Source organism: Bufo gargarizans, chromosome 3 (assembly GCF_014858855.1).
Source record: "Bufo gargarizans isolate SCDJY-AF-19 chromosome 3, ASM1485885v1, whole genome shotgun sequence".
NCBI lineage: Eukaryota > Metazoa > Chordata > Amphibia > Anura > Bufonidae > Bufo > Bufo gargarizans.
The window spans coordinates 190,601,243-190,627,621 of NC_058082.1; the positions used below are offsets into that span (position 1 = coordinate 190,601,243).

General features: G+C 45.5%; 1 protein-coding gene across 4 annotated transcripts in view; it reads left to right on the forward strand.

Moving 5' to 3' along the window:
- The first annotated feature begins 493 nt into the window (after nt 1–493).
- ARHGEF7 (Rho guanine nucleotide exchange factor 7) overlaps nt 494–26,379 on the forward strand; it is a 156,179-nt gene continuing 130,293 nt past the window's right edge. For all 4 annotated transcript variants that reach the window (XM_044284880.1, XM_044284876.1, XM_044284878.1 and 1 more), the window contains exon 1: nt 494–872. In XM_044284880.1, coding sequence (XP_044140815.1) covers nt 708–872 — 165 coding nt within the window. In that variant the 5' untranslated portion in view covers nt 494–707. The remainder of the gene's footprint in view (nt 873–26,379) is intronic.

Sequence of the window (26,379 nt, forward strand, 5' to 3'; positions counted from 1 at the left end):
AGAACATGTCCTATTGCATTTCTACAATGGGCCGCCCATTCTGTAAATTGCTGAAGGCACACGGGAGGCTTCCATTTTTTACGGATCTGCAGTTTGCGGACCGGAAAAAACTTACAGGTCGTGTGCGTGAGGCCTTAAGGGCATATCTACATGGTGACATGCTGCACGACAAAAGAAAGCGGCGCAACATTTTATGTAATGTACTTCAATGGTGTCGCACAGCGACATGACAGTCACAAAAATCCATCCAGGTTGTATTTGTCGCGGTGACATTGAAATACATCACCTGAAATGCGTGGCCTCACCCTAATAAATCTCTCCCCCTCCACTGTCAGTCATATTGTGGCACCTGGTGTGTAAAGAGGTGCACTAGTAATGGCAGTGCTGCCAGGGAGTGCCCAGTGCTCTCCTCTGCCGGTTGTGTGTGCCATGACAGGAAGGGGGGCTGCGAGGGAGAGCCAGGAATAGGAGGGGGAGGGGAGAGGGAGCGGACCTGCTGCATTTCCTACAGCATCGAGGCGTCATCATCCGCATCTACCCAGGAAAGGAGGGATCAGCGGCCGCAGCCCGGGCTTCAATGTGAGCGGAGGGAAATCGCCGGCGGATCTCCTCGGAAAAGGGGGGAAGGGGCTGTATTCGGGGGGCGCTGCATTGGCCGCCCCTGCCCCCCTCGCTGCTGCAGTCTCAGGCCGTGTCCTCCGTGAGCCATGAATTCAGCAGAGCAGACCGTTACATGGCTGATAACCCTCGGGGTGCTGGAGTCCCCCAAGAAGACCATCTCCGACCCGGAGGGCTTCCTGCAGGCCTCCCTGAAGGACGGGGTGGTGCTGTGCAGGCTGCTGGAGCGGCTGCTGCCGGGCACCATAGACAAGGTAAGCCGGCACTGCGGGGGTTAATCCGCCGGAGATGGAGGAGGGCACAAGGGGGGCCACATGCTGGGGTCATTGTCACAGAGCCCTGCATGTGTGTGTGTGTGTGTACAGCCTCTAGGCCACCACCCCCCTCCTCCATCATGTGGCCATGGCAATGCTAGGGGTAGTAGTGAAATATTAGCTGCCCATGCTCCCAGTGACAGCTGTGCTCTTTGTCAGTGTGAGATCCTCTCAGAGGCTCCTACTGGTGGAGAGGCACACTGCACCCAGGGCTTGTGCCACATGGTGCTGGTGGCAGCCCACCACTACCGTCTAATAGGGTGATGGGGCGACTGCGTCTTGTCTGCACGACGGACCACGTTGTAGGCTTTTATTCTGCCGCCTTTCCGGTTTTCTTCCAACTCAGATTGTGGATTGTTCACACGGATTTCCTATTTTTCTGTGCGTTTTACAGGACGCGGCGAACAGATCGCATAACACGGGCTCATTTAGTATTGTATTAGTCCTAACCAGTCAAAATGATGTGACAAAATGCGCCAGAAATATTTCCCGCAGCGGCTCCATGTCCTGCACTTTTCTCTGAACTTACATGTCACCTCCCCCGAGCCTTATAAAAGGGGTTGTCGTCCTTACGCTATTTCGCCGTGCCGCCGGACCACTGCTCTGTCCCCATGGACTATAATGGGGACGGGGGCGGCGATTCGCGCAGTACGGCAGTGCACGGCGAAAGGCCGCCGGACTAAAAGTCCTGCATGTCTGACTTTAGTCCGGCGGCCTCTGACCGCGAACTGCCGTATTGCGCCGGAGCGCCGCTCCGTCCCCATTATAGTCAATGGGGAAGGAGCAGCAGCACGGCGAAATAGCGGAAGGACGGATCCAACAGGGTGAACAGCCTATCGGATCCGTCCTGCCGCAAGGGTGAAAGCACACTTAGGCCCCTTTCACACGGGCGAGTATTCCGCACGGATTGAACGCATTGCACACGTACTGAATACCGACCCATTCATTTCTATGGAGCTGTTCACATGAGCGGTGATTTTCATGCATTACTTGTGCATTGCGTGAAGATTGCAGCAAGCTCTATTTTGTGCGTTTTTCACGTAACGCAGGCCCCATAGAAATATATGGGGTTGCGTGAAAATCGCAAGCATCCGCAAGCAAATGCGTATGCGGTCCGATTTTCACGCAAGGTTGCTAGGAGACGATCAGGATGGAGACCCGATCATTATTATTTTCCCTTATAACATGGTTATAAGGAAAAATAATAGCATTCTGAATACAGAATGCATAGTAAAACAGCGCTGGAGGGGTTAAAAATTAAAATTTAACTCACCTTAATCCAGTTGATCGCGCAGCCGGCATCTCTTCTGTGCTGTGTGCAGGAACAGGACCTGTGGTGACATCACGCCGGTCATCACATGATCTTTTACCATGGTGATGGATCATGTGATGACCGGAGTGACGTCACCACAGGTCCTGTTCCTCCACACAGCACAGAAGAGAAGCCGGCTGCGCGATCAAGTGGACTAAGGTGAGTTCAATTTTTATTTATTTTTTTAACCCCTCCAGCCCTATTGTACTATGCATTCTGTATTCAGAATGCTATTATTTTCCCTTATAACCATGTTATAAGGGGAAATAATACAATCTACAGAACCCCGATACCAAGCCTGAACTTCTGTGAAGAAGTTCAGGGTACCAAACATGCCGATTTTTCTCACGCACGTGCAAAACACATTACAATGTTTTGCACTCGCGCAGAAAAATCGTTCGTGTTCCCAGAACGCACCCGCACCTTTTCCCGCAACGCCCGTCTGAAAGAGGCCTTACTTTTTACATTTTGGAATGGAGCATTTGGTAGCCTGGGCTTTACTGTGTTCTTGCTAGTCAGGCCCTGAATTATAAAACGTCAGGCAGGGCTTGTCTACCTTTACATTGATAGGGCAGGGTTTGTGTCTAGGAGTTCGTTACAAATAACAGTTGGGGAAGGCAGGAAGGGGCTGTGCCCACATGAACAAGTTTTTACAAGTTTGGCCAAAGGTATGCTTAATGTTCTAAGAACCAAATATACCCCCCTCCGTAGAGATGAGCCTGTGCTGCCTTATTCCTGAATAGAATTGGTTATGTGTAACTAATAATGGATAACTAAAGAATCTCAATTATGAGTTTTCATTGGCCCAGTTGGTCTCCCACCTAAATCCAGGTGAAGACAGCGGGCAGCTAGTGGGCATTTAATGGGTCAGGTGCCCCAGTTGCTGTTAAGATTGAAGCAGGGAGATATGCACACGAAAGTATTTTTTGTCTATGTCCGTTATACTTTTTATGTGGCCGGTATGCATAACTATTCATTTCAGTGGGGTACGCAAAAAAACAGAAATGTCTCCGCGTGCATTCCGATGCAACATGGGCGTCACACAGATGTTGGTTTTTAAACTGATTGTTAGGGTCCATTCACACGTCCGTTGTTTTTTTCCTGATCTGTTCCGTTTTTTGCGGAACAGATCTGGACCAGTTGCGTACCCATTCATTTTCAATGGGTCCTGAAAAAAATAAATCGGACATTGTGCTGTCAGATTTTTTTTTCAGGACCCATTGAAAATGAATGGGTACGCAACTGGTCCAGATCTGTTCCGCAAAAAATGGAACGGATCAGGAAAGAAACAACGGACGTGTGAATGGACCCCAACTGACAATTTTTTCTTGCCGGTAAACTAAATGTCAGCACGGTTTATGGTCACATTGCAGCAGCATCTTAGTCAATGCTACATGTGGCCATTACCTAATGCTTCAGAACGGGGGTGGGGAGTAACAAACAAATATTTGACCGGGGCAAAGTAGATCCTACCTAAGCCTTCACTGAACATATCTGGATGAACTGAGCCTTCACATTGCAGGCACGAAAATCATGGCAATCTGCAAAATAATGGAACCATATTTACCAGTCCATAACCGACTTTCCCTGAAGTCCAGTAATACACTATTTAGTGTTGCTTGTGGTGCCTGTGAAGAAAATAGCTTTTTTTTTTTTTTTTTTTTTTAAAAACACAGAAAATGCAGTTCTTCCAACACAGCAGGTCTGTAGTGTAATGGAAGCTCTTCTGCCTGCCATACAGAAGGTCAGGGATTCAAATAGTGAAAAACGCCTGTTAAATAATTTCCTTAGTACCCATATGCTGGTACCCATATCCGACCCAGCTTCATTAGGATTTATTGAAGTGAATACTAATGAGCCTTCCGGCCCACTTAGATCTGTGATTTACTCGATCTAGAACAGGCATCCTCAAACTGCGGCCCTCCAGCTGTTGCAAAACTACAACTCCCAGCATGCCCAAACAGCCTACAGAAGGGCATTGTGGGAGTTGTAGTTTTACAACAGCTGGAGGGCCGCAGTTTGAGGATGCCTGATCTAGAATCACAGACCTGATGCTACAGACACTCCCCATGAGTCTTGCACAGGGTGCGGGTCACAGATCACAATTACACTGGAGGAGTCAAAATGCACTCAGAACTTAATCATCTGACTTATATAATGCAGTAAGGTTGAACGCTGGTGTTTATTTCTTTTTTTGTGTTAACCAGGAAACCCCTTTAATATAGGCCAGCGATTTTCATGTGATTCACATTATTATTGACACTAGTTATACCATATTAGACAGTTTGGCAGTCATACAATATGTCTGGAAAGGAGTCATCACGGTGATACATTTGTACTACAAAATAAAATAAATAATTGGTTATTTATTCGTGTGTGCATCTACATACACATAATATTGACTGGATTTGATTAAAACTTAGCCAAGGGCAATGTCACGCTGGCTGAAAGACCTTTGCATTCCCTCTTTATTGTTGTCTATGAGCAGCTGCATAATGCTCCTGTGGAGCTTGAAAAAGCTCATGTAGGAATTACCGGTATTTCATTGCTTGTGTTATCTATAGGGTGCTAGTATTGTTTGTTTGCTTTTTTGGTAGCCATAATCCAATGCAGGCGTTAGGCTACTTTCACACTTGCGGCAGGACGGATCCGACAGGCTGTTCACCCTGTCGGATCCATCCTGCCGTTATTTCACCGGATCGCCGCTCCGTCCCCATTGACTTTAATGGGAACGAGGGCAGAGCTCCGGCGCAGCACAGCAGTGCACGGTGAGAGGCCGTCGGACTAAAAGTCCTGCATGTCCGACTTTAGTCCGGCAGCCTCTGACCGCGAACTGAGCCGCAGCTCCGACCCGTCCCCATTATAGTCAATGGGGACGGAGTGGCAGTCCGGCGGCACGGCGAAGTAGGGGAAGGACGGATCCGACAGGGTGAACAGCCTGTCGGATCCGTCCTGCCGCAAGTGTGAAAGTACCCTTATAGTGACCATAGACATGCTATACTAGTTGGTATATACTAGCCAGTTTTGGCGGGACCTGTAGACAATGTAATCTCATTCATCATAGAAGTTAGATTGCTGGCACTACCCATTGAACTGGCTGGCCTAGCCTATAGATATCTTGCATTTTTGGCCAGCTATGAAGAAAATATTGTTACTTTTTTTTTTTTTTTTTAGGTATCGTTAGTCTTTAGGCTAGGCTCAATACTGAATTCTTGTGGGGAGTGAAACAGATTCAATTTAAAGGGACACATCCATGATTTTTTTTTTTAGCACCGATCAACAACCTATATGTGAATATTCTATATTTTTTTACTTTTTCCATAAAACGGGTGTTTTTTTTTCCAATTTTGTTTTATTGAGAAATGAACAGCATAGTTTATCACAATGTCATATCGCAGTTGTACATTGAGGTGGCAGAGTAGAGCCCGAAGGGTTATACAATAGATTATACAAAAGTATACAATGAAAACACAAACTAGAAATAAAAGCAAAAACAAAGCAACAAATTAGTGCCACACCAGGTTCAAATCCTATCTTGACACTTCTTATAGTTGTGGTTTTGGCAGGAAGGGATAGTTGTCATTTATAAACGCAGACCACTTATTCCATCTTGTGCTACATCTGGGCAACTGGTTTAATTTTATGGCAATTAGTAATTCCATAGTATAGTTGTAGTGCACTTTAGCCACAATTTCCGAGATGGTTGGAAGTTCTCTACTTTCCCATCTTTTAGCTATTGCAACTCTTGTCACAGTTAAAATGTGAGACAGAATTATTATATCTTCTAATTGTAGCTTATCTAGGCCCATAGATTGTAAGGCTACCTCTGGCCCGTGAGGGATCACAAATGCTACTACAGATTAGAGTAGGGATGAGATCTGAGACCAGAACAGACTTCTGGTAGGGCATTGCCACCAAATATCCATAAGGGTGCCCGTGGCTGATAAGCATTGCCAACAAAGGCTTGACGCAGAGGGGTATATAAGAGACAACCTGTAAGGGGTATAGCACCATCTATAAAGTAGTTTCCTTGATGCTTCTAAGTGGCTAACACAATGTGACGTGCTAGAGCTCCGTGAAAACACAAATGGACCATTGGGCTGGTGTAAAAGTTTTGTTAAGATCCCTTTCCCATTTTACTTGAAATGGGATTTTTTTTAGGGTGACGGAAGATTGTAACTCCTAGCATGCCATAGAGATGCCTTTTGTAAACACAAGAGGATTTTGAAAGTAGGTTGTATATGAGGTAGATAATGTCTTTGTGTAGTATTCAGGGATGACAATAGATGTCGAAGCTGAAGATATTTGTAGAAGTTTGTAGTTTGTCTTCCCAGGGTATCTGGAATCGGTGTCTTAATTCCAAAAATGAGAGTAGGTTATTGTTAAGTGTCCCATGGGCCACCGACAGTATTCCCCTAGATTCCCAATGCGTAAAATTGGTATCCGGTAAACAGACTGTAAAAGCAGATAATGGAGCATCTACACTACTAAATGGGAGGACTCTGGGTATGAATGGGCATTTATTCCATAGCGATAATCCCGCTTGGCTAGTCAACGAGGGAGAGCGTGGGGACTTCTTTTAGACTAGGACTCCTTGCCAGAGTACGTGCTGCAGAGAAGGGGTTCGTAACAAGCAGGCTTCCTTTTGTACCCATCTCTTTGTAGGGTCATTAATCCACCAGCTTTTTAACTGATCTGGGATAGTAGCTCTATAATAGGTCAAGAGGCAAGGGCAGCCTAGTCCCTCTAATCTGACAGGTGGATATAGTATGTCAGCTGGCACTTTTTCTTTTTGTTTGTTCCATATATCCTGTCCTGGCTCTTTAACCCCTTAAGGACCAGGCTCATTTTCACCTTAAGGACCAGGCCATTTTTTGCAAATCTGACCAGTGTCACTTTAAGTGCTCATAACTTTAAAACGCTTCGACTTACCCAGGCCGTTCTGAGATTGTTTTTTCGTCACATATTGTACTTCATGACACTGCTAAAATTGGGTCAAAAAAGTTAATTTTTTTGCATAAAAAAATAAATTTTTTACCAAAAATTTTGAAAAATTAGCAAATTTCAAAGTTTCAGTTTCTCTACTTCTGTAATACATAGTAATACCCCCAAAAATTGTGATGACTTTACATTCCCCATATGTCTACTTCATGTTTGAATTGTTTTGGGAATGATATTTTATTTTTTGGGGATGTTACAATGCTTAGAAGTTTAGAAGCAAAATTTGAAATTTTTGAGAAATCTTCAAAATCCCACTTTTTATGGACCAGTTCAGGTTTGCAGTCATATTGTGAGGCTTAGATAATAGAAACCTCCCAAAAATGACCCCATTCTAGAAACTACACCCCTCAAGGTATTCAAAACTGTTTTTTCAAACTTTATTAACCCTTTAGGTCTTCCACAAGAGTTGATGGCAGATGGAGAAACAATTTAGAAATTTCTATTTTTTGGAAAATTTTCCAATATAATCAATTTTTTCCAGGAGTAAAACAAGGGTTAACTGCCAAACAACACTCAAAATGGGTTGCCCTGATTCTGTAGTTTGCAGAAACACCCCATATGTGGTCGTAAACTACTGTTTGGCCGAACGGTAGCACATAGAAGGAGGGGAACACCATATGGGTTTTGGAAGGCAGATTTTGCAGGACTGGTTTTGTTTATACCATGTCCCATTTGAAGCCCCCTGTTGCACCCCTAGAATAGAAATTTCAAAAAAGTGACTCCATCTAAGAAAGTACACCCCTCAAGGTATTCAAAACTGGGTTTACAAACTTTGTTAACCCTTTAGGTGTTCCACAAGAGTTAATGGCAGATGGAGAAACAATTTTGAAATTTCTATTTTTTGGAAAATTTTCCAATATAATCAATTTTTTCCAGGAGTAAAACAAGGGTTAACTGCCAAACAACACTCAAAATGGGTTGCCCTGATTCTGTAGTTTGCAAAAACACCCCATATGTGGTCGTAAACTACTGTTTGGCCGAACGGTAGCACATAGAAGGAGGGGAACACCATATGGGTTTTGGAAGGCAGATTTTGCAGGACTGGTTTTGTTTATACCATATCCCATTTGAAGCCCCCTGTTGCACCCCTAGAATAGAAATTTCAAAAAAGTGACTCCATCTAAGAAAGTACACCCCTCAAGGTATTCAAAACTGGGTTTACAAACTTTGTTAACCCTTTAGGTGTTCCACAAGAGTTAATGGCAGATGGAGAAACAATTTTGAAATTTCTATTTTTTGGAAAATTTTCCAATATAATCAATTTTTTCCAGGAGTAAAACAAGGGTTAACTGCCAAACAACACTCAAAATGGGTTGCCCTGATTCTGTAGTTTGCAAAAACACCCCATATGTGGTCGTAAACTACTGTTTGGCCGAACGGTAGCACATAGAAGGAGGGGAACACCATATGGGTTTTGGAAGGCAGATTTTGCAGGACTGGTTTTGTTTATACCATGTCCCATTTGAAGCCCCCTGTTGCACCCCTAGAATAGAAATTTCAAAAAAGTGACTCCATCTAAGAAAGTACACCCCTCAAGGTATTCAAAACTGGGTTTACAAACTTTGTTAACCCTTTAGGTGTTCCACAAGAGTTAATGGCAGATGGAGAAACAATTTTGAAATTTCTATTTTTTGGAAAATTTTCCAATATAATCAATTTTTTCCAGGAGTAAAACAAGGGTTAACTGCCAAACAACACTCAAAATGGGTTGCCCTGATTCTGTAGTTTGCAAAAACACCCCATATGTGGTCGTAAACTACTGTTTGGCCGAACGGTAGCACATAGAAGGAGGGGAACACCATATGGGTTTTGGAAGGCAGATTTTGCAGGACTGGTTTTGTTTATACCATGTCCCATTTGAAGCCCCCTGTTGCACCCCTAGAATAGAAATTTCAAAAAAGTGACTCCATCTAAGAAAGTACACCCCTCAAGGTATTCAAAACTGGGTTTACAAACTTTGTTAACCCTTTAGGTGTTCCACAAGAGTTAATGGCAGATGGAGAAACAATTTTGAAATTTCTATTTTTTGGAAAATTTTCCAATATAATCAATTTTTTCCAGGAGTAAAACAAGGGTTAACTGTCAAACAACACTCAAAATGGGTTGCCCTGATTCTGTAGTTTGCAAAAACACCCCATATGTGGTCGTAAACTACTGTTTGGCTAAACGGCAGGACATAGAAGAAGGGGAACGCCATACGGTTTTTGGAAGGCAGATTTTGCTGGACTGGTTTATTTACACCATGTACCCTTTCAAGCCCCCTGATGCACCCCTAGAGTAGAAACTCCATAAAAGTGACCCCATCTAGGAAACTACGGGATAAGGTGGTTGTTGTTTTGGGACAATTTTTGGGGTAAATTAGATTTTTGGTTGCTCTATATTACTCTTTTTTGAGGCAATGTAACAAAAAATTTAATTCTAAAATTGTTTCTACATTCGCTATTTAGTTTTGTGGAACACCTAAAGGGTTAACATAGTTTGTAAAGTAATTTTTGAATACCTTGAGGGGTGTAGTTTCTTAGATGGGGTCACTTTTTTGGAGTTTCTAGTCTAGGCTACATCAGGGGGGGCTTCTAATGGGACATGGTGTAAAAAAAAAAAACTGTCCATCAAAATCTGCCTTCCAGAAACCGTATGGAGTTCCCTTCGTTCTATGCCCTGCCGTGCGGCTATATAGCCATTTACGACCACATATGGGGTGTTTCTGCAAACTACAGAATTGGGGCAATAAATGTTTAGTTTTGTTTGGCTGTTAACCCTTGCTTTATTACCGGCAAAATGGATTTAAATTTAAATTTTGCCCAAAAATAGGTGTTTTGGCACCGTTTTTATTTTATATTTTTAACACCGTTCATCCGAGGCGTTTGGTAAAAAGTTATTTTTATAGCGACGACTTTTACGCACGCGACGATGCCCAATATGTATGGCTCTCAGACTTTAGAGACACTAAGCAGGCATCCTAAAACTGCGGCCCTCCAGATGTTGTAAAACTACAATTCCCACCATGCCCTGATGATGGCTGTAGGTTGTCTGGGCATGCTGGGAGTTATAGTTTTACAACATCTGGAGGGCCGCAGTTTGAGGATGCCTGCACTAAAACTAATATTTTTTGGGGAAAGAAAAATTGTTTTCGTGTCTCCAAAGTCTGAGAGCCATAGTGTTTTATGTTCTCTAGTGAACTGTTGGGGATTATAAAAATTTAGTACTCCATGGAAGTGTGATACTCCCTGAAGCAATCGATAATGCAGAGGCCCGGATGATCGGGGCACGTGTCACATTGAGTTGTGGTGTCCTTCCGTATCCCCCTCTTGTGACACACTCTGCACTTTTTTTGGGTTCGTCCCTTCTTTCCAGTATGGGGGACCACACCTGGAAAGTGTTGGCCAGGGACGATCCGGGCGCCTCCAGTTCCCGAGGTACTCCGGCCTGCTCTTTCCCGGTCCGAAAAGATCAGGTCTTTGAGGACTGCCTCATAGAATTGGAGGAATGTCCCTGTGCTGCCAGCGCTTCGGGATAGTACAAAAGAGTTGTACATGGCAACCTGCACCATGTAGACCGCAACTTTTTTGTACCATGCCCGGGTTTTGCGCATGGCGTTATATGGCGTGAGGACTTGATCAGAGAGATCAACTCCTCCCATATACCGATTGTAGTCGACGATACAATCGGGCTTGAGGACCGTTGCCGCGGTACCTCGCACAGGGACTGGGGTGGTGCTGTTACCGTGGATTGTGGACAGCATAAGGACATCCCTCTTGTCCTTATACCTGACCAGCAACAGGTTTCCACTGGTAAGTGCACGGGTCTCACCCCTGGGGATAGGTACCTGGAGGGGGTAGGCAGGGGGGCCGCGTTGATTTTTCCGCACGGTCCCACAAGCGAACGTGGATCTGGCGGCAAGGGACCTGAACAAGGGAATGCTGGTATAAAAGTTGTCCACGTACAAGTGGTAACCCTTATCCAGCAGTGGGTACATAAGGTCCCACACGAGTTTCCCGGTAACACCCAGAGTGGGGGGACATTCTGGTGGTTGAATCCGGGAATCTCGCCCCTCGTACACACGAAATTTGTAAGTGTACCCTGAGGTACTCTCACAAATTTTGTATAGCTTCACGCCATACCTCGCCCGCTTTGTGGGAATGTATTGGCGGAAACTGAGTCTCCCCTTGAACGCAACGAGAGACTCATCAACCGCGACCTCCCTTCCAGGTACGTAGGCCTGCTGAAATGTGGCCCCAAAGTGATCGATGACCGGCCGTATCTTGTACAGCCGGTCATAGGCAGGATCACCTCGGGGGGGACATGCTGCATTATCGGAATAATGCAGACATTTCCGGATGGCCTCAAACCGGTGACGTGTCATGACCATACTGTACAGTGGGGTCTGGTATAGGACGTCCCCACTCCAGTATTGCCTGACACTGGGTTTTTGGACTAGACCCATATGCAGCACGAGGCCCCAAAATGTCCTCATCTCGGCTGCACTGACCGGCGTCCAGCCACCGGGTCTAGCCAAAACTGAGCCTGGGTTTTGAGCGACGAACTGTTGGGCGTACAGATTCGTCTGCTCCACCATCAAATTCACCAGCGGGTTACTGAAAAAAAAACTAAAAAAGTCTATTTCAGTAAACCCCACTGTGGGAATCTGGATTCCAGGATTGCCAGCGAAATCCGGAATCTCAGGCTCAAAGTCCACTGGGGGACACCAGCTAAGTTCATCGGCAGGGGGCTCCGGTGAACTTATTTGGTGGGCCGGGAAACCAGTACGAACCCCAGGGCGGCTCGTACTAGGGTGGGCCACAGGATCCCTAGCATGTGTGGCCCCTGGCTCCGCCTGGCGGCGTCTCCGCTGCCTTGGTGGCTCATCGTCATCCGATGATGATGAGGAGGATGCGGATGACAAAAGGAACGTGGGGTCATCCTCATCCTCACTGGGGCTCTCAGAGTCGGAGGCAATCTGGGCATATGCCTCCTCGGCTGAGAACACCCGGCGGGCCATGGGTGTGTGTGTGTGCGTGTGTATGTGCGTGCGTGTAAACCTTTATTCTATGTGCGTGTGTGTGGGGGCACGGGTGTTCACGTACTAAAAAGTCCAGGCAAAAAAAATGGGCAAGTGTTAGGAAAAAAAAAAAAAAAAAAAAGTTCAAACTTGCTGATCTGCGGTTCAACGCTGATCAGCGGTCGGTGGGGTGGTGGGGCGGGCGATGCGCTAACAGTGGACGGACGCTAAAAAGTGCCGGCCAGTCAGCGCACGCAGAAAAAAAAAAAATGTGGTGGTGGGGGAAGGGTCTGGTGGTGGGGGGAGGGGGTTGGTGGGTGAAGGGGGGGGGCTGGTGGGTGGGGGGGGGCTGGTGGTGGGGGGGATGCGGGGGGGGGCAAGTGGCAGGGGGGGTCTGGGGTCTGAAAGTTGAAAAAAAAAGTTTGGAATAAATGTGCTTTTTTTTTTTTTTTTTTTTTTCTAACTTTTCCCTTCTTTCCCTGCCTAACGGTGCCTCTCCCTCACTGACCCTAACCTACCTGGGTGGCGATGGGTGCAGGAGGGTGATGGATGCCGATTTAGGGGGACACAGGAGCTGGTGCTGGACGATGCTGCACGGTCAGGGTGCTGGACAGGAAGAGGAGGGGAGAGAGGAGCGCAGGAAGTTTGAATCTCGCGCCTCTCTCCCCTGCACCAATCAGCACCCTGGACAGCGGCGTTCAGCACCAGGGCCAGCTCCGCCTCTGCAAATCCTCGGACTGCGATTGGTGGTGTAAAATTACGCCACCGATCGCAGTCTTTTTCCGGTTCATCGGGTCACAGGACACCCGAATGGACCGGAAACGCAGAAAACCGCAGGTCTGAATTGACCTGCGGTTTTCTGCGATCGCCGATACGGGGGGGTCCAATGACCCCCCCCTGCGTTGTTACGGGATGCCGGCTGAATGATTTCAGCCGGCGTCCCGTTCCGATTAACCCCTGCGGCGCCGGAATGCAGATTTTAAGTCAGGACGTACCGGTACGTCCTCGGTCCTTAAGGACTCGGGAAATAGGGCGTACCGGTACGTCCTCGGTCCTTAAGGGGTTAAAGGCTATGTACACATTTAGAGGCAATTTATTTTTATGATTGCATGTTACTAGTTATTGGCTAAAAATCATTTTTTCAATTGGCCTTTATTAAAAATATTGAGCTGTTCTGTCAAAAAGGGTTAACTGTTTTTCTAGTTGTGTGACTGGTACTTTCACTTTGTTTGGTCATATAATAACCCTTATCTCTAAAACTACTGAGAAGTCGTAGACACTTATTTTAGCCACATTGCTATCAGTAAGATAAGAGCTGAGCTATAATGAGTGTTTATAATGTGGGAGAGCAGAGATAAGGAGTCTGTCTGCTCCTGGTCTGACAGAAAAAAGACAGACAATCCAAGGGGTGCTACTAGAGCATATCAGCTATGTAGAGGGAACCCCCCCCCCCCCCCAAAAAAAAAACAACACATTTTTAATAAAGACAAATTTTTAATTATGTTTATCTGAAAATGAGTAACATGTAATAATAAAAAAAGGCCCCCAAAAGGTGTACTTGGCCTATAACTTCCTTGCTGTTTGCACTTAGCATGGCAAACAGTTTATTTTTTATTTTTACTCTTTTATTGACATATAAGAAAGAACATCAATATCTCACAATAGTGTTGCATAATTCATATCATAGTACAAACAGATATAACGGGTCCATTTCGTGTATGTATTTCAATCATCCACTGCATTGCTGTACAATTCCCTATCTTTTGTATAAGTTTGTACAGAACATTTCTGTGACTCCACTAAACCGACTGATCCAAGGATCCTTGGGCTGCCGACAGTGGCGACCAGAGGCTCCAGACCTTTTCAAATTTTTGAGGTACTAAATATGGTATAATTCGATTTATTTGTACGGTAATTTCCACATGGATAGGGTCGGTGTACTGGGGTCACACCATCTCAGGGCAATATATTTATGTGCCATTACTACTCTCAAAAATATTGTCATGTAGTGATCCCAGTTATCTTCGTTTATAAGTCCCAGCAGGCAAATCTCAGGGGAGCAGGCACCAATTGGAGAGAAAAGCAGTCACCTCCCTCCAGAGTGTCGCTATTGGGCTGCAACGCCATATCATGTGCCAGAAGTCTGCGTCTAGTTCCCCACATCGTGGGCATGCAGTCGATGATGCTCTGCCCATTCTGTAGAGCCTAGTTGGCGTTAATATGTTTGATGAATAATGTACAGTTGTATTATTTTGTTATTTGTTATTAACTGCTGGCGATACCTGTAAATGCGATTCCAATAAATCTGTTATGGATTCTTCTGCGAGTGTGGGTATCATTCTTATCCATTACCCTGAGAGGGCCGTTCTTGACCTTAGTTTGCACTAAATGGGAATAAATTGCTGACACTAGTCCTCTGGGACCCTGGGTTTTAACAACCCCTAGTAGTGGGTATTTCAAGATCGTGGTATTGGGGCTCGGGATTATGGCATGTATGGCCAACCTAAGTTGTAGGCATGAAAAGTAGTAAGTATGAGGAATATTTTACTTCTGAGACAGTGCTTCAAATGTCATCAGTACTCCCTTATTGTATATATATCTCCAAGAGTCTTAACCTCTGCCGCCTGCCATCTTTCAGCCCCCATGACTACTTGTACCTGTGGCAGCGATTGATTGGCCCATAAAGGTATATCTGAGACGACCCCCGTGTACTGGGTCAGTATTTTCGCTTCTCTCCAGATAGTTTGTGCCACTGCCAGCCTATGCAGCGGTTTCTGGAATTTAGGAGGCATCTTCAGGACTGACCATAATGAATAACAGTTCAGGAAGTACTCTGAAGTGGGTAGGTCCTCCGCAGTATACCAGGTTCTAATAAACCTCAGCTGACCTGCTAAATAATATATATAGTAATCTGGTAAAGCCATACCACCTTCTGTTTTTGGCCTTTTTAATGTATCTAAACTTAGTTTAGCCCATGATCTTCCCCATATAAAAACTCTAGTCAAGGAGTCTATTTCCCTAAATATCAATTTAAGTATAGGCACTTCTGAGTTTTGGAGGGCGTATAACACCTTGGGAAGTTTAATCATTTTAATGAGATTGATACATCCTGCCACCGAGATGGGTAATGTTTTCCAGTTTTGGAGCTTGTTCCATATATGGTCCTTTTTAAAGGGGTAAATATTGAGAGACAGGACCTGGGAATATCTTTTTAGTAATATTTACCCCTAGATATTTGAAGGCATCAACCACCTTTAGTCTTTCCACATGTGAGGGACCTGTCCAACCTGTCTTGCCTAGAGGCATGTAGACTGATTTCTCCCAGTTTATTCGCAGGCCCGAAAACTCCCCAAATTCATTTATTAAATCCACTGCACCTTTAAGGGAAATGTCAGGTGACGATAAATATAGAATCAGGTCATCTGCATATAGTCCTATACGGGCTTCTGTCTCCCATGGTCACCCCGGTTAGGCTAGTTTCACACTAGCGTTCGGCTGTCTGCTCGTGAGCTCCGTTTGAAGGGGCTCACGAGCGGACCCGAACGCTTCCGTCCAGCCCTGATGCAGTCTGAATGGATGCGGATCCGCTCAGACTGCATCAGTCTGGCGGCGTTCAGCCTCCGCTCAGCAGGCGGACACCTGAACGCTGCTTGCAGCGTTCGGGTGTCCGCCTGGCCGTGCGGAGGCGTGCGGATCCGTCCAGACTTACAATGTAAGTCAATGGGGACGGATCCGTTTGAAGATGCCACAATATGGCTCAATCTTCAAACGGATCCGTCCCCCATTGCCTTTCAATGTAAAAGGCTAATTTCACACTTAGCCATTTTTTGCCAATATAATGCAGACGGATCCGTTCTGAACAGAGCCACCGTCTGCATTAATATGAGCGGATCCGTTCAGAACGGATCCGATCGACCGCTAGTGTGAAAGTAGCCTAATATTGCTGCTGCTCCTCACCCTAATTGCCAGAGACTCAACTGCCAGTGCAAATAAGACCGGTGACAGGGGGCAGCCCTGTCTCGTACCTCTATGAAGAGGAAAGCTTACGGATAGCCCTCCACTTATCAATAGCCTACTGACCAGGCTGCTGTATAGTATAGTAATCCATTTGAGAAATTGTGGGCCAAACCTTTTCAGGCGGTTAATCAGATAGGCCTATTCTATTGAATCAAATGCATTGGCAGAGTCTAGGGAAGCCAGGGCCCAATCCTCATTTAAGGAGAACCCCACCTGAGTAACTACCTGAACCGTCCTGATATTCTAAGTAGTGGATTTCCCTGGCATGTGTGGTCTGGATGTACCAATGATAGGATTACCCGATTTAGACGAATGGCCAGAATTCTTGTCAATATTTTGTAGTCTACATTTAGTAGTGCTATGGGTCTATATGAGCCACCGTCTAAGGGATACTTATCAGGTTTGAGTAACAATATAATAGTGGCTTCCATAAAAGTTTCAGGCAGGTTACCTCCTTCCAAGGAGAATTGGAGGGTGGATAACAATTGAGGAGCTAGAACCTCCATATATTTAGCATACACTTCTTTGGGGAGACTGTCTGGGCTGGGAGATTTCTCGTTATTAAGATCTGATATTGCTTGTGTAATTTGGGTATGTTGTGTTGTAGTAAGGGTAGGTAGGGATATGCCCTCTAAATATACAGCTATCTCAGCTTCAGTTGCTGTTATGCTAGATCTGTATAGATCTTGTTAGAAGTGTGTAAAGGTGTGGAGAATCGCCTCTTGCGTGTTGTGCAGTTGTCCTGCGGGGTCTCTAACTGCTAAAATCTTTGAGGAGGGCGAGTTATGACGGTCTAATTGAGCCAGTGGTTTAGCTGATTGATTTTATGAAGAATAATTTCCTATCAGCCTTTTCCTCAAGTGTCGCTAAACATTGTCTTCCTGCGTGGAGCCACGCGTTTCTGTTAGGGTTTGTCGGTGATTAATATATTGTTGTTATAGTGTAGTACACTGGGATTCCAGCTCCACCTCTGAACGTTTGGTGTCTTTTTGTTATTATAAAAAGGATATGCTGTAGTGTAGTGTAAGGACCCTCGAAGAAATGCCTTTAAAGGGAACCTGTCACCGGGATTTTGCGTATAGAGCCGAGGACATGGGTTGCTAGATGGCCGCTAGCACATCTGCAATATCCAGTCCCCATAGCTCTGTGTGCTTTTATTGTGTAAAAAAACTGATTTGATACATATGCAAATTTACCTGAGATGAGTCAGGGACAGGACTCATCTCAGGTTAATTTGCATATGTATCAAATAGTTTTTTTTTACACAATAAAAGCACACAGAGCTATGGGGACTGGGTATTGCGGATGTGCTAGCGGCCATCTAGCAACCCATGTCCTCAGCCCTATACACAAAATCCAGGTGACAGGTTCCCTTTAAGGTGTCCCACACCAGTGCTAGGTTAGGTTAGTTTGCGTGTATTTCAAGAAACTGTCGTAGCTGGTAAGGGATTCCATCTGCTGATCCCAAGAGGTTCAGACAGAATGGATGTATTATTCAATGTGTGCCCCGCATCAGAGTGCCCAGTATTGGCGAGTGGTCCGATATCCCTCTGGGTAGGTATGTTACCGCACGTAGATTTAACATCACTAACTCGTTACCTAATATATAGTCTATTCGGGTTAAGGAGTTATGTCCGCCAATGTGGCAGGATTATTCCTCGTCTGTGGGGTATTTCGCTCTCCAGAGGTTCAACCATCTAAATTCAATCAGAAACCTATTAAGTTGTGAGGGAGTCCCTGTGTTTATTGGGACCACATAGCCCAGAAAGCGGTCGAGAGAGGGGTCTAACGTCATGTTTAGATCTCCCATGCAGATTACTCCAACTTGTGGATAAATGGCTGCGAATGTAGCAGCCAAGTATAGAGCCTGGGGGTGGGTTATCCATCCCTATTAATGTATATTGTACATGGTCAATGACCAAGTCTTTTACCTCCTAGCGCAATTGTTTGTGTACTAACAGGGATACTCCTTGTTAGAAGAGGTGCGATATGAGTGCGCGGCCCATTAAACCCAAGGTTTCTTTAATACACGAGGTGTTAGTGATAAGATGCGTTTCTTGAAGACACAAAATCTGTGGATTAGTGTCTGATAAAAGCAAGCACCATAGATCTCTTTTGTGGTGTCCCCAAACCCCTAAGTTTCCATGATAGTATTTTTAGCTGAGCCATAGACTCAGGAGGCAGGTATAGGTGATCAGAAGTGAAGGCAAATGCAGTGGATGAATTAGCATGCGACATTGCTACAAGAGTAACAGTAAGTAACAAATAGAACATAATTATTGTAAAACCTGAAAAACTAGAATTGCAAACAATCTGTGTTCCCCAACGTTGTGTTGTCAGAGTGTTAGATCTGTAATAATTTCTTATTTCAGACTGTAGGCCAGTAAATCCGGGATGCCCCCGCCTATGATGTCAGCCACAGAACTAATGTGTTCATTTTACTTAGTTGCATGTACCGGTATATAACAAGGCCCTATATCATTAGCGAGAATAAGGCAAAGAGTTTTGGAGAAACTACAATTAACATGTATCTCAAATGAAAGTAAACCAGTCCGCTGATTTTGACGTCAGGTGACCAGTCTCTAGATGTGCCAGAAGCCTCAGCATCTCTGCGATCTTCGCCATAGGACCATCCATTTGGAGACTTCTCCAGGGGAAGTAAAGAAGACCCCTCTGTTGCCGTCCACCACTCTGAGTTTGACAGGATAGAGCAGGGGTGGCCAACTTGTGGCTCTTGAGCCGCATGCGGCTCTTTGCTTCTTCAAGTGCAGCTCTAGCTGTGGAGCCGGGAAGCTGTCAGGCCGGCTCACTCTCCACCCCATGCTCAGATCTCTTTACCTGATCGGGCACTATTGCTACTTTGCAGCTCCAGCTCACTCTCCACTACATCCTGATGCACGCAGTGTGAGAACGTAGTATGTGGGGACACACACTATGACCTGACGTTGTGCTCTTCGGGTCACAGTGGAGAGCATGTCAGAGAGGGGGGGGGGGTCAGATCTTGTGTAACTTTGTCAGTCAGACCATTCACTGACAAGCCCAGCAGGCAGAGGGGCTGATCGGCCTATCAAGGAGCGGGGATGCCCAGCATCATGCGCTTCCTGTTGGTGGGGTATTTAAACGGGCAACTACTGGCCATAGTTGCCTAGGATTGGCTTTACTGCCTCACAAGCCTTGTTGCATGCTGTCTGGATTCTGTATGTGTGACCTCACCTCTGTCTGCTGACTTTGCTTCTGACGTTATCTCCTGGTGTTGATCCTGCTTGTTATTTAACACTGTGTGTTGTCTCTCCTTTGGTTCTGTGATATGACTCTCGGGTTTTGACCCGGTTGTCTAACTACCCCTTTACTCAGTTTAGGGCCCGTGCACCATGTCAGGCTAGGGACCATTGCCCAGTTGGGGGTCGCTATTAATATCAGTTGCAGACATTTCTGCAACTGAAAATTAGTTCCATTCATTTGAGTTGGGCTTAAAGAAATCCATGTGCTTGGCGCCAACACTATGCCATTCAGCATGTTATAGAGCAGGAGATGCTGAGGAGAAGGATATATGGTTTGGTCGAAAAAAATTCAGTTTAACTTTTTCATTTAAACAGAATCTGTCACCCGGATCTTAGACTGTTATTTGCAGTACTACATGAATAGTACTGCAGATAAGGAGTACTATTTTTTACTTTCCTACTGACACCGGTTATGTATTTTAGCACACTTTTGAGAGTTTCCAGCGGAGGGACACAGGGGGATAGTAGGAAAATAAAAAATAGCAATATGAAATTATTATCTGCAATACTAATCATGTAGTACAGCAAATAATAGCCTAAAATCATGGGGACTGATTCCCTTAAATTTCCAGCACATTCTGGGCTTTGCAGTCAAGGAGTCGGTCCTATCGGTGATTGACAGCCTGCCCTCTAGGACTGTGTCTACAGATATAGCTGTCAATCACTGATAGGACCGTCTCCTGGACATCAAAGCTCAGAATGAGCAGGAATATAGATGAATGAAATACAAGTTTTACGGAATCTTTTCCCACAAAATTATACATCAGTCTGCTCAGCTCCTCCTGCTCTATAGCATGCTGCCTGCAGGTGACACTGCCCTTCCATGGTAACGGGTTCAGTTTTAGAATACTTTACTTGAAAATGAATGAAAATTCAGCCTCATTTTGGTCACTGGGGTACCCAACATGTCACAAGTAGTTGTGCAGGTGGCAATGAGGGGGCACTCCTACAAGTATAACCTGGAGTAAATGCTCCATCAATGTTAGTTAGTGAATCTCTAAATCAGAATATTCTCTGTAGTAATAGTAACCACTATAGTGCATCAGCAATATTGATGAGTAATATAAATGGTGGGGTACAAATATATATAATATAAAAAATAAATAAAAAAATACTGACCTGCCCTCCATTACCCTGTAGCTCCTAGCTTCTCCCGTCACCAGCTATGCCCACACTCTGCAGATGTGTAATGAGCATATCAGGCCGCTGGTGCCCTATACTGGCACTAGAAGGGCTATTCTGAAGCCACGTCAGTATCAGTCACCATGGCTTCTGCCAGGATCACTAAACGCAGCTATCGCAGAGGACAGGATGTCCGTGCAGAATATAGCATCATGTGCGAGGTGTCAGTCACATCATCAAACTGAACTGGTCATTCTATTCATTAAAATCCCTGCTCTTTGTATGTTTACACGTCCAGTGGGTGGTCTCAGGATTAATAGCCTCCCCTGTATGAGCATGTGCAGCGGGCCGCAGGCGCGGTGGAGAGGGTGGGGGTAGTCATAATCATAGTGACAGCTTTCACTCCGGTGCTCCGTGGGCTGTGCAGTGATACGAGGGCACACCCTTTCTTCCTTCGGGGCACACTCAGACTTTGGGGCCCTCTCTCTGATGGTAGTGGAGGTGCCCTTGGTGTAAGTGCAAGGCCGGGGTCCTGCTGGTGGGTTGGTAAAGCAGTGTGTTTTCGATAAAGTTGGCAGTTATTCACAGGTCAGTGATTTCCATCAGTGATTGTGAGCCAAAACCAGGAGTGCAGCCCCCAAAGACACAAGGTGTAAGGGAAAGATTAGCACTTGTTCTCCGTTTCTGACCCGCGCCTAGTTTTGGGTCACAATCACCGATAGGAAATACTGACTGAAAGATGATGTGTGAATAAGGCCGTAGCACTCATGCACACAAATGTGGGGCGCCCGTCCATGAATTGGGAACAGCGAATTGCAGTCCCCGTGTATGGGCACAGTCCATGTGGCTGGCGCTGACGGATGTAGACCCAATCAACTTGAATGAGTCCGTGATCTGTCCAGACCGCCAAAAAAATTAGAACAAGTTCTAAACACTATGGTGCGTTTCCGTGCCTCCGTTCTGCACCGCACTTTCCGGATTGCGGACCCATTCAAGTGAATGGATCCGCATCTGTGATGCGGTGCACAAACGGCTGGTATATTGCAAACCCGCTGTTTGTGGGTCGCAATACAGGCAGCTGCCAACAATGGTTGTGTGCATGAGCCCCTAGTATAATGGGGAAGGGCTGGCACATATGCTGTCCCTTTTGCACAGCTCTGCGCCTTAGCTGTTTACACATCCACAGCTCATGGATGGGGTGGGGCCAGCCAGATTCGGACTGGCCCACCAGAGGATCTTCTGGTGGGCCCAAGATTTGACAATAATGGACCTTACTAAAACGGGGCCCTTAAGGCCCTATATAAACAAACAGAGTGGGCACTCAATCATTTCCTCTGGTGGACCAAAGGGACTTCAGTCTGGCGCTTGTGCCAGCCCTGCCTAGCAACAGTAGCTAGGGACCCACTGCTCTCTCTACATATAGTATATGACACAAAGTGCAATCGCATTAACACTTGCAGTGGGTACACTGCACATGAACGTAGAGGGAGCTGTCAATCACTGACTAGGACCAACCACTGGACGCCAAAGCACAATCTTCTCAGTTCCTCCTGATCTATAACATGCGGTCAGTGTGACAGTTACCCTTTAAGGCAGGCATCCTCAAACTGCGGCCCTCCAGCTGTTGCAAAACTACAACTCCCAGCATGCCCAAACAGCCTACAGGTATCAGCTTACTGTAGGGCATTGTGGGAGTTGTAGTTTTACAACAGCTGGAGGGCCGCAGTTTGAGGATGCCTGCTATAAGGCAAGGAGTACACGTGACATCAAATTTTACTACTAAAAATTGTTTGAGATCTGGGACCTAACAAGTAACCATAGGCCCCATAACAAAACTTGGAGTGGGGCCCCATTCTACCATGATTACTTTTCTCAACATTTACAGTACAGAGATGTTAAAAACATTGATGCCGTAATACAGGATAATGTACACAGTGATATAATAAGTGTTATAATGTGCACACAGTGATGTCACAACATTGGCATAATGGTACTTTCACACTTGCGTTGTGAGGATCCGGCAGGCGGTTCCATTGCCTGAAATGCCTGCCAGATCCAGAAATCCATATGCAAACGGATATCATTTGTAGACGGATCAGTCTGACAAATGCATTGAAATTCTGGATCCGTCTCTCTGGTGTCATCTGGAAAAATGGATTCGGTATTTATTTTTTTTTCCGCATTTCTAAAGGTCTGCGCATGCGAAGACCGGGAAACCAGATCCGGTTTTCTGGAACACTTGGTACCAGATCCGGCATTAATGCCGGATCCGGTATTCCGGCAAGGGTTCCAGAATTTTGGCCGGAGAAAATTCCACAGCATGCTGCGGTATTTTCTCCAGCCAAATACCGTAAGAGGGATTAAACTGAAGACATCCTGAACAGATTGCTCTCCATTTAGAATGCATCAGGATAAAACGAGCGCTTTTGTCCGGTATTGAGCCCCTAGGATGGAACTCAATACCATTGAAGAACACCACTAGTGATGTCATAGTAAAGGGATAATGTACACAATTGTATAATAATAGTGGAATAATGTGCACACAGTGATGTCACGACATTGGCATTATACACAAAGGGATGTCATTTGTGGGGATTTGCTCTGGTAGAAAGGCTAGCAGATGCAGTACAGAGGCAACCACAAAGTCTTTAACTTAAACAGTTCAGTCTTTTATCCACACAAAGGGAAAAACAAAAAGTAACGGTTTGCAGTCTTGGTGTTGGTTCACACCATAAAAAGTCGACAGAACAAAAACCTTCACCTGGCCAGCAGTTTTTCCACCCGCAGTCCACAGCAGGCGTCTCTCAGCCCTTTAGCACGGCACAAGTTCTCAGTTCCAAAAAACAGAGAGACTGACAGCACTTTACTGTCAGGTGGAGGATAATCCACAACCAGCTAAAACTGCTGGCTGGGTTTTATATAGGCCAATGAAGACCCGGCCTGGAGGGTGGGGAGCAGCTACCCACCCAGCACTTTGGCTACTCCCAGTAAGAGCCGGTCTGGATCGGCTTTACAGCAACACGAACAACAAACAGTGTCAGTCAGCATTAGCTGCCGCTGACACTTAAAACTACCGGCTCTTACCTCACAGAGGCCAGGAATCTTGGCGATGCATACCTTCCATCAATGACGGCCCCTTGCGCCTTCCTACACATAGTAAAGGGATAATCTACTCAGTGATGTTACAACACTGGAATTAGAAAAAGTGATGCCAAATGTATGCAGATAATGCTTATGTGATGTACAGGAATAATGTAGTGATGTCACAGCGCAGGAAATGCAAAAAGTAATGCCGCACAGACGGGATAACGCAAATAGCAGAAGCAACTATGAGGCTCCATATTAAATATATATATATATATATATATATATATATATATATATATATATATATATATATATATATATATATATATATATATATATATATCATCACTAACTGCACCTTATGGCTGAGTGGAAATGGGCCCTCTTAGCGGTAGTAATGCCCATGTATGAGATATGTGTGATACTTACCTCTTTCACACATCCCTGTCCGTAATGACATCTGCGACCAGATGGTCAGTGGTTCATGAGTGTGTAGATGTTCATGTGTGTTTGGTCCGTGTCCATTTTTCGCTCTATATGTGTCATCTGGATTCCATAGCCAGACCATCTCCTGCCAATGGTCCGTAAAAACCATGGACCAAGCACAGATTTCATCTGTGTTGTGCCCGTGGTTTTCACTGACCCATGGATTTTCATGTGCATGAGGGAGCTGTAATCACAGACAAAAATAGGGCATGCTTGCGTGGTGTGACCATGGTCCCACGATACGTGGAAAACCACTGATGTGTGAATCCATACATTAAAGGGGTTGTTCGCTTTTTATACTGATGACCTATCCTCAGGACTGCCTTCTCTTCTTCTCTTCTCAGGTTTAATTACATTTCTGCCGTACTCATTCACTTCAATGGGACGGCTTCTATTGAATAGGAAGGAGCCGTCCCATTGGAGTAAATAGGACGTCTTACGTGTAATTACACCTGCTTGCTCCTTCGCTGTCAACGGCGAGCAGGTAAATATTGAAGAGACCACAGCGCTCGCATGAATGCTGCTAATCGGTGGGGGTTGCGGGAGTCGGACCCCCGCCGATCTCATATTGAGGACCTAACCTGAGGATAGGTTTTTAATATAAAAAAGCAGATAACCCCTTTAAATTCAATGGGGTACGCGTGCTGACCATGGAGAACACGGACACCACATGTCTGTGATTCACTGATGTGTGAAAGAGGCGTGGAACTGATCTATGTACTCAAGTCACCAGCAGTCTGCACTCAAATCCAGGAGATCCACGTCACATGTAGGGTAGCTCCACATGACCACAATCATGTGTTGCGTGACCAAAGTTGCCATGTCACCCTGGGGCTACGTCCTATGATTTGTTATAATTCTCCCCCAGTTAATAATCGGAACCTCAGCATTTTACGACATTAACCAGGGATTACTAATAAGAATCTGTAGACATTTTGCTAGCAGTCCTGGTTACATCTGCTCCAAGGCAGATGGATGTTCAACCCAACCATGATGCATCCCGTGCAGATCTGGAGACAGAATTATGTCGACCATCTGGCACCAACAGAATGACGTAAGATGTCAATCAGGGATGCTAAGGGTGCTGCCGCACGTTCAGGTTTTTTTATGCAGTGTTTGAAGCCAAAACCAGGAGTGGATTACAAAATGCCAATAAGTAATATATGTCCGTAATACTTTTTCAAATTCTATGATCCGTACCTGATTTTGGCTTTAAAAACTTCATCAGAAAACCTGAACGTGTGGCAGCACCCTAACGGGGCGAGCTTCTAGGAATGTTAAAAGGGTTTTCTGGGATTTTGATACTGATGACCTATCCTCAGGAAAACCACTGATGTGCGAATCCACACATTAAGGCTAGGTCTACACGACGACATTTGTTGCGCAACAGATAGGGCACAACTACACTGCAACATTTGTCGCGCGACATTTTGTTGCACCAATGTCGCGTGACAATTTTTATAATGGCAGTCTATTGTGTCGCACTGCAACATGCGACATGCTGCGACTGTCGCAGAAAAATCCATCTTGAATGCAACTGCATGTTGCAGTGCGACACCATAGACTGCCATTATAAAAATTGTCACGCGACATACGTAGTCGTGTAGACCTGGCCTAAGGCCTCATGCACACGACCGTTGTGTGTTTTGCGGTCCGCAAATCACGGAATGCGTCCGTGTGTGCTCCGCAATTTGCGGAACGGCATGGACAGCCATTAATATAACTTCCTATTCTTGTCCGCAAAACGGACAAGAATTGGACAGGTTAAATTTTTTGGGGACCACGGAACGGAGCAACGGATGCGGACAGCACACGGAGTGAATGGATCCGCATCCAAGCTGCAAAAACTGCGGCTCAGATGCGGACCAAAACAAAGTTCGTGTGCATGAGGCCTGCTCGCCATCGAAAATGCAGCTGTGAGCAGGTTTAATTATAACTCCGCCGCCCCATTTACTTCAGTGGGACGGCTTCACTTGAATAGGAAGGAGCCGTCCTATTGGAGTGAAGGGGACGGCGGAGTTATAATTAAACCTGCTCAGCGCTTCAGTCAGCGCTGGTACGAATGTTGCATTTCCTTTAAACAGCTGATCTGCAGGGGTCCCGGGTGTCGGACCCGCACCGATCAGATACTGATGACTTATC